Genomic DNA, 9321 nt, shown 5'->3' on the forward strand with positions numbered 1-9321 from the left:
GGTGTCCAGCAGCTGCCAACCCTGGTGCCACCCCTGTGTCCCCCATCCCAGTGTCCCCAAGGTGTCCCCATGTTCCCAATGTGCCCCCAGGGTGTCCCCAAGGTGTCCCCAAGGTGTCCCCATGTCCCCAAGCTGTCCCCATGTCCCCAGGGTGTCCCCAAGGTGCCCCCAAGGTGTCCCCAAGGTGTCCCCAAGGTGTCCCCTAGTTCCTGTCCATGGTGTCCACCAGCAGCAGACCCTGGTGCCATCCCCGTGTCCCCATCCCGGTGTCCCCAAGGTGTCCCCAGGGTGCCCCCAAGGTGCCCCCAAGGTGTCCCCAAGGTGTCCCCAGGGTGTCCCCTAGTTCCTGTCCATGGTGTCCACCAGCAGCAGACCCTGGTGCCATCCCAGTGTCCCCAAGGTGTCCCCATGTCCCCAAGGTGTCCCCTAGTCCTGTCCATGGTGTCCAGCAGCAGACCCTGGTGCCATCCCCGTGTCCCCCATCCCAGTGTCCCCAAGCTGTCCCCATGTCCCCAAGCTGTCCCCATGTCCCCAAGGTGTCCCCAAGGTGCCCCCAGGGTGTCCCCGGGGTGTCCCCAAGGTGCCCCCAAGGTGTCCCCTAGTTCCTGTCCATGGTGTCCACCAGCAGCAGACCCTGGTGTCACCCCCGTGTCCCCATCCCAGTGTCCCCATGTCCCCAAGGTGTCCCCATGTCCCCAAGGTGTCCCCAAGGTGCCCCCAAGGTGTCCCCATGTCCCCAAGCTGTCCCCAAGCTGTCCCCAAGGTGTCCCCTAGTTCCTGTCCATGGTGTCCAGCAGCTGCCAACCCTGGTGTCACCCCCGTGTCCCCCATCCCAGTGTCCCCAAGGTGTCCCCATGTCCCCAAGGTGCCCCCAAGGTGCCCCCTAGTTCCTGTCCATGGTGTCCAGCAGCCAGGGCACGAAGCGGCAGACCTTGGTGTAGACGCCGGGGTGGCCAGGCAGGGCACAGGTCTGGAGCCCCCAGGACACGATGCCCTGCAGGGTCCCATTGCAGGACAGGGGACCCCCGGAGTCACCCTGAGGGGACAGCCAGGGGTCACTCCGGGGTCAAGGGGTCAGTTTGGGGTCAGAGGGGTCAGTCTGGGTCAGAGGGGACAGCCAGGGCTCAGAGGGGTCAGTCCGGAGTCAAGAGGACACTCAGGGTCAGAGGGGGCAGCCAGGGGTCACTCTGGGGTCAAGGGGTCAGTTTGGGGTCAGAGGGGTCAGTCTGGGTCAGAGGGGACAGCCAGGGCTCAGAGGGGTCACTCCGGGGTCAAGGGGTCAGTTTGAGGTCAAGGGGCCACTCGGGGGTCAAGGGGTCACCTCAGGGACTGGGGTCACTCTGCGGTCAAGGGGTCAGTCCAGGGTCAAGGGGTCAGTCCAGGGTGAAGGGGTCAGTCCAGGGTCAAGGGGACAGCCAGGGGTCAGAGGGGTCAGTTTGGAGTCAAGGGGTCAGTTTGGGGTCAGAGGGGTCACTGGGGTCAAGGGGACACTCATGGACAGAGGGAACAGCCAGGGGTCAGAGGGGTCAGTCTGGGGTCAAGGGGTCAGTTTGGGGTCGAGGGGCCACTCGGGGGTTAAGAGGTCACCTCAGGGACAGAGGGGTCACTCTGGGGTCAAGAGGTCACCTCAGGGACAGAGGGGTCACTCTGAGGTCAAGAGGTCACCTCAGGGACAGAGGGGTCACTCTGGGGTCAAGGGGTCACTCTGGGGTCAAGAGGTCACCTCAGGGACAGAGGGGTCACTCTGGGGTCAAGGGGATGCTTTTGGTGGGAAACACCCAAATTTTGGCTCTTTTTAGACCCTTCTCCACCAAAACCTCCCAAATTTGGGGTGGGAATTTCGGGGTGGGTTTTTGGGGGATTTGCGCTGGATTTTAGGGGCGTCCCAGGGGGATTTGGGGGCCTCATTTTGGTGGGAAACACCCAAATTTCATCACTTTTGGGGTATTTTTCCGCCATAAACCACCAAATTTGGGGGGGGGGGAGGGGAGATTTTGGGTCAGGGTCAGATTTTGGGGGGTTCAGGGTCAGATTTTGGGGGGTTTGGGGTCAGATTTTGGGGGGTTTGGGGTCAGATTTTGGGGGGTTCGGGGTCATATTTTGGGGGGATTCGGGCAGGATTTGGGGGCGTTTGGGGTCAGATTTTTGGGGGGGGTTCGGGGTCAGATTTTGGGGGGGGTCGGGGTCAGATTTTGGGGGGTTCGGGGTCATATTTTGGGGGGATTCGGGCAGGATTTGGGGGGGTTTGGGGTCAGATTTTTGGGGGGGGTTCGTTGTCAGATTTTGGGGGGGGTTGGGGTCAGATTTTGGGGGGATTCGGGCAGGATTTGGGGGGGTTTGGGGTCAGATTTTGGGGGGTTCGGGGTCAGATTTTGGGGGGTTTGGGGTCATATTTTGGGGGATTTGGGCAGGATTTGGGGGGGTTCGGGGTCCGATTTTGGGGGATTTGGGCAGGATTTGGGGGGGTTCAGGGTCAGATTTTGGGGGGTTCGGGGTCAGATTTTGGGGGGGGTTGGGGTCAGATTTTGGGGGGTTCGGGGTCCGATTTTGGGGGATTTGGGCAGGATTTGGGGGGGTTGGGGTCAGATTTTGGGGGGGTTCAGGGTCAAATTTTTGGGGGCGTTCAGGGTCAGATTTTTGGGGGATTCGGGGTCAGATTTTGGGGGATTCGGGCAGGATTTGGGAGGGTTCAGGGTCAGATTTTGGGAGGGGTCGGGGTCAGATTTTTGGGGGGTTCGGGGTCAGATTTTGGGGGGTTCGGGGTCAGATTTTTGGGGGGGGTTGGGGTCAGATTTTGGGGGGTTCGGGGTCAGATTTTTGGGGGATTCGGGGTCAGATTTGGGGGGGGTTGGGGTCAGATTTTGGGGGGTTCGGGGTCAGATTTTTGGGGGGTTCGGGGTCAGATTTTGGGGGGGATTTGGGCAGGATTTTGGGGGGTTCGTTGTCAGATTTTGGGGGGTTCGGGGTCAGATTTTTGGGTGGTTCGTTGTCAGATTTTTGGGAGCTCCCAGGAGAATTTGGGGGCTGCTTTAGGGGTGATTTTGACCTGAACCCCCCGAATTTCAGCCGTTTTTAACCCTTTCTCCCCCGCCTTTTGGGGTGGGGATTTCGGGGCGGGATTTTGGGGAACGTGGGTGGGATTTTGGGCGGATTTGGGGCGGTTTTGGGGCTCACCTGGCAGGAGTCGACGCGGCGGTTGCTGACGCCGGCGCAGAGCATGTTGTCGGTGATGCGCTGCGGGTACGCCCGGCGGCACGCGGCGTCCGACAGCACCTGCACGTAGGCGCAGATCAGGCGGCTCGGGAGGTTCACTGCGGGGTCAGGGGTGGTCAGTGAGGGGTCAGCGGGGCTGGGACACCCCCAGGATGGTCCTAGAGTGGTCTGGGTGCTACTCATAGGTTACTCATAGGTTACTCAGGGGTTACTCATAGGTTACTCATGGGTTACTCGGGGTCGCTGCAGGGTCAGGGACGGTCAGTGAAGGGTCAGTGGGGCTGGGACACCCCCAGGACACTCCTAGAGTGGTCTGAGTGCTACTCATGGGTTACTCATGGGTTACTCATGGGTTACTCATGGGTTATGCATGGGCTACTGGGGTTACTCTGCATTTTCCCCCCCATTTTTCACCATTTCAGCCCAATTCCACCCCAATTCCCCTCCCCCCCATTTTTCACCGTTTCTCCCCCTTTTTCCCCCATTCCCCCCCATTTTTCACCGTTTCTCCCCAATTCCACCCCAATTCCCCCCATTTTTCACCATTTTTCCCCCTTTTCTCCCCATTTTCCCCCATTTTTCACCGTTTCTCCCCCTTTTCCCCCATTTCCCCCCATTTTTCACCGTTTCTCCCCAATTCCACCCCAATTCCCCTCTATTTTTCACCATTTCTCTCCCTTTACTCCCCATTTCCCCCCCATTTTTCACCGTTTCTCCCCGATTCCACCCCAGTTCTCCTCCATTTTTCACCGTTTCTCCCCAATTCCACCCCAATTCCCCCCATTTTTCACCATTTTTTCCCCTTTTCTCCCCATTTCCCCCCCATTTTTCACCGTTTCTCCCCCTTTTCCCCCCCATTTTCCCCCCATTTTTCACCGTTTCTCCCCCTTTTCCCCCATTTCCCCCCATTTTTCACCGTTTCTCCCCCTTCCCCCCCATTTCCCCCCCATTTTTCACCGTTTCTCCCCCTCCCCCCCCATTTCCCCCCCATTTTTCACCGTTTCTCCCCCTTCCCCCCCATTTCCCCCCATTTTTCACCGTTTCTCCCCATTTTCCCCCCATTTTTCACCGTTTCTCCCCCTTTTCCCCCATTTCCCCCCCATTTTTCACCGTTCCTCCCCCTTTTCCCCCCATTTTCTCTCTCCTCCCCCTTTCACTCCAGCCTCTCCCCTCACCCTGGGGGGTGGTCACCGTCCCCCAGCCGGACAGCAGGCAGGACGCTCCGGCCGGGGCGCAGGCGCGGGGCAGGGCCAGTGGCCGGACGCTGCGGCTGAAGGCCACCGGCCGGTCCAGTTTGAGCAAGGCCAGGTCACTGTCCAGCGTGGTGGGGTTGAAGTGGGGGTGGGACAGGGCCAGGACCACCCGGCGCTCCTGCTCCGTCCCCTCCGGCCGGCGAAGGTCGTCCTCGCCCAGGCGGACACGGAGACCCCTGGGGGACGGTGGGGATGGTTGGGGACCTTTGGGGACGTTGGGGGGATTGGGGACATTGGGGGACATTTGGGGTGCTGGGGGCATTTGGGGACATTGGGGGATTGGGAACATCTGGGGGCGTTTGGGGGCATTTGGGGATTGGGGACATTTGGGGACATTGGGGATATCGGGGGATTGGGGACATTTGGGGATTGGGGACATTTGGGGATTGGGGACATTTGGGGACATTGGGGGCATTGGGGATTGGGGACATTTGGGGACATTGGGGGACATTTGGGGATTGGGGACATTTGGGGACATTGGGGGCATTGGGGATTGGGGACATTTGGGGGATTGGGGGACATTTGGGGACATTGGGGACATTGGGGGACATTTGGGGACATTGGGGGGATTGGGGACATTTGGGGACATTTGGGGTGTTGGGGACATTTGGGGACATTTGGGGTGTTGGGGACATTTGGGGACATCTGGGGACATTGGGGGACATTTGGGGACATCTGGGGACATTTGGGGATTGGGGACATTTGGGGACATCTGGGGACATTTGGGGGATTGGGGACATTGGGGATATCGGGGGATTGGGGACATTTGGGGACATTGGGGGCATTGGGGATTGGGGACATTTGGGGGATTGGGGGACATTTGGGGACATTGGGGACATTTGGGGTGTTGGGGGCATTTGGGGACGTTTGGGGACATTGGGGGATTGGGGACATTTGGGGACATTTGGGGATTGGGGACATTTGGGGTGTTAGGGACATTTGGGGACATTGGGGGACATTTGGGGACATCTGGGGACATTTGGGGGATTGGGGACATTGGGGACATTGGGGGATTGGGGACATTTGGGGATTGGGGACGTTTGGGGACATTTGGGGGATTGGGGACATTTGGGGATTGGGGACATTTGGGGACATCGGGGGCATTGGGGATTGGGGACATTTGGGGGATTGGGGGACATTTGGGGACATTGGGGACATTTGGGGACGTTGGGGACATTTGGGGACATCGGGGGCATTGGGGACATTTGGGGTGTTGGGGACATTTGGGGACATTGGGGACATTTGGGGGGATTGGGAACATTTGGGGACATCGGGGATATGGGGGGCATTGGGGACATCGAGGGCGTTGGGGACATTTGGGGTGTTGGGGACATTTTGGGACATTTGGGGGGATTGGGAACATTTGGGGACATCGGGGGAAATTGGGGATTTTGGGGACGTTGGGGACATCGGGGGAAATTGGGGACATTTGGGGACGTTGGGGACATTTGGGGACGTTGGGGACATTTGGGGACGTTGGGGACATCGGGGGAAATTGGGGATTTTGGGAATGGGGACATCGGGGATGTTGGGGGATGGGAGCTACTGGGGACATCTGAGGCCCCAGGGTGGCCCCCGCAGGGTGTCCCCCTCCCCACCGGGGTGTCCCCCGGCCCCTGTCACCCCAAGGTGTCCCCACCTGTGTCACGGCCACCTGCGGTCTCAGCGGTCAGTGGTCAGCACCCACTGTCCCCACCTTTCCCTGTCACCCTGGTGGTCACCCTGGTGGTCAACACCCACTGCCCCCACCCCTGTCCCCCCAAGGTGTCACCCTGGTGGTCACCCTGGTAGTCACCCTGGTGGTCACCCTGGTGGTCACCCTGGTGGTCAGCACCCACTGCCCCCACCCCTGTCCCCCCAAGGTGTCACCCTGGTGGTCACCCTGGTGTCACCCTGGTGGTCAGCACCCACTGCCCCCACCCCTGTCCCCCCTGGTGGTCACCCTGGTGGTCACCCTGGTGGTCAGCACCTGCAGTTGCAGTGGTCAGCGGTCAGCACCCACTGCCCCCACCCCTGTCCCTGTGCCCCCGAGATGTCACCCTGGTGGTCACCCTGGTGGTCAGCACCCACTGTCCCCACCCCTGTCCCTGTTCCCCCAAGGTGTCACCCTGGTGGTCACCCTGCTGGTCAGCACCTGCGGTTGCAGTGGGCAGTGGTCAACACCCACTGTCCCCACCTTTCCCTGTCACCCTGAGGTGTCACCCTGGTGGTCAGCACCCACTGTCCCCACCCCTGTCCCCCCGAGGTGTCACCCTGGTGGTCACCCTGGCGGTCAGCACCTGCGGTTGCAGTGGGCAGCGGTCAGCACCCACTGTCCCCACCTTTCCCTGTCACCCCGAGGTGTCACCCTGGTAGTCACCCTGGTGGTCACCCTGGTGGTCACCCTGGTAGTCACCCTGGTAGTCACCCTGGTGGTCACCCTGGTGGTCAGCACCTGCGGTTGCAGTGGGCAGCGGTCAGCACCCACTGTCCCCACCTTTCCCTGTCACCCCGAGGTGTCACCCTGGTAGTCACCCTGGTGGTCATCCTGGTAGTCACCCTGGTGGTCACCCTGGTGGTCACCCTGGTGGTCAGCACCTGCAGTTGCAGTGGTCAGCGGTCAGCACCCACTGCCCCCACCCATCCCCCTGAGGTGTCACCCTGGTGGTCAGCACCCACTGCCCCCACCCCTGTCCCTGTCACCCTGAGGTGCCACCCTGGTGGTCACCCTGGTGGTCACCCTGGTGGTCACCCTGCTGGTCAGCACCTGCGGTTGCAGTGGGCAGCGGTCAGCACCCACTGCCCCCACCCCTGTCCCCCCGAGGTGTCACCCTGGTAGTCACCCTGGTGGTCACCCTGGTAGTCACCCTGGTGGTCATCCTGGTAGTCACCCTGGTGGTCACCCTGGTGGTCACCCTGGTGGTCAGCACCTGCAGTTGCAGTGGTCAGCGGTCAGCACCCACTGCCCCCACCCCTGTCCCTGTGCCCCCGAGATGTCACCCTGGTGGTCACCCTGGTGGTCAGCACCCACTGTCCCCACCCCTGTCCCTGTCACCCTGAGGTGCCACCCTGGTGGTCACCCTGGTAGTCACCCTGGTGGTCACCCTGGTGGTCAGCACCCACTGTCCCCACCCCTGTCCCCCCGGGGTGTCACCCTGGTGGTCACCCTGGTGGTCACGCTGCTGGTCAGCACCTGCGGTTGCAGTGGGCAGCGGTCAGCACCCACTGCGGCCGCAGCAGGACGCCCCCGCAGCGCAGGGGGCCGTGCAGCAGCGCCTGCCCGGGCTGCGAGTTGGGCACGCACGGGTAGCCCCCGATGATCCGGTCCTCGTCACCGGCCGGTGGCGACTCGGGCACGCAGGTGGCGGCCACGCCGTCCCCCACCGCCTGCTGGCCCGGGGGACACGGCAGCGGCGGCTGCGCCACGGTGGCACCTGCGGCGACAAAGGGACAGCGGGTGGCGACAGCGGGGTGGCATCCGCACGGGGACAGCGGCAGCCGGAGTGGCCCCTGGGCTGCCAGGGGTGGCGCTTCCATGGGGCCACCAGGAGTGGCTCCTGGGCCACCAGGGGTGGCGCTTCCATGGGGCCACCAGGAGTGTCCTCTGGGCCACCAGGTGTGGCACTTCCATGGGACTACCAGGAGTGTCCCCTGGGCCACCAGGTGTGGCACCTCCGGGGGGCCACGAGGAGTGTCCCCTGGGCCACCAGGTGTGGCACCTCTTGGGGACATGGGGTCAAGTGTGGCACTTCCATGGGGCCACCAGGAGTGTCCCCTGGGCCACCAGGTGTGGCACTTCCATGGGGCCACCAGGAGTGTCCCCTGGGCCACCAGGTGTGGCACTTCCATGGGGCCACCAGGAGTGTCCCCTGGGCCACCAGGTGTGGCACTTCCATGGGGCCACCAGGAGTGTCCCCTGGGCCACCAGGTGTGGCACTTCCATGGGGCCACCAGGAGTGTCCTCTGGGCCACCAGGTGTGGCACCTCCATGGGGCCACCAGGAGTGTCCCCTGGGCCACCAGGTGTGGCACCTCTTGGGGACATGGGGTCAAGTGTGGCACTTCCATGGGGCCACCAGGAGTGTCCTCTGGGCCACCAGGTGTGGCACTTCCATGGGGCCACCCGGAGTGTCCTCTGGGCCACCAGGTGTGGCACTTCCATGGGGCCACCAGGAGTGTCCTCTGGGCCACCAGGTGTGGCACTTCCATGGGACTACCAGGAGTGTCCCCTGGGCCACCAGGTGTGGCACTTCCATGGGGCCACCAGGAGTGTCCTCTGGGCCACCAGGTGTGGCACTTCCATGGGGACATGGGGACAAGTGTGGCACCTCCATGGGGCCACCCGGAGTATCCCCTGGGCCACCAGGTGTGGTGCCTCCATGGGGCCACCTGGAGTGTCCCCTGGGCCACCGGGTGTGGCACTTCCATGGGGCCACCTGGAGTGTCCTCTGGGCCACCAGGTGTGGCACTTCCATGGGACTACCAGGAGTGTCCCCTGGGCCACCAGGAGTGTCCCCTGGGCCACCGGGTGTGGCACCTCTTGGGGACACTGGCACCAAGGGTGGCACCTTCATGTGTCCACCAGGAGTGTCCCCTGGGCCACCGGGTGTGGCGCCTCCATGGGGACATGGGGACAAGTGTGGCACTTCCATGGGGCCACCTGGAGTGTCCCCTGGGCCACCGGGTGTGGCACTTCCATGGGGCCACCAGGAGTGTCCCCTGGGCCACCAGGTGTGGCACCTCCGTGGGGACGCTGGCACCGGGTCTGTCCCCTGGGCCATCAGGTGTGGCACCTTCGCGGCCACTTAGGGACAGGTGTGGCACCTCCCTGGGGCCACCGGGAGTGTCCCCTGGGCCACCAGGTGTGCCGCCTTGGT

At 62.6% G+C, this 9321-nt stretch overlaps 1 protein-coding gene across 1 annotated transcript; it reads right to left on the reverse strand.

The window, feature by feature from the left end:
* Positions 1-883: 883 nt before the first annotated feature.
* Positions 884-4775, reverse strand: LOC309584004 (kallikrein-14-like; the record flags this gene model as incomplete). Its single annotated transcript, XM_082299895.1, has 4 exons — positions 884-1036; positions 3175-3311; positions 4389-4670; positions 4754-4775. 4 exons carry the CDS (start codon positions 4773-4775, stop codon positions 884-886), a joined length of 594 nt encoding a protein of 197 aa, XP_082156021.1.
* Between the last annotated feature and the right edge of the window lie 4546 nt (positions 4776-9321).

This window comes from Coloeus monedula (genome assembly GCF_965178545.1).
Source record: "Coloeus monedula genome assembly, chromosome: 35".
In the NCBI taxonomy this organism is placed as follows: Eukaryota; Metazoa; Chordata; class Aves; order Passeriformes; family Corvidae; genus Coloeus; species Coloeus monedula.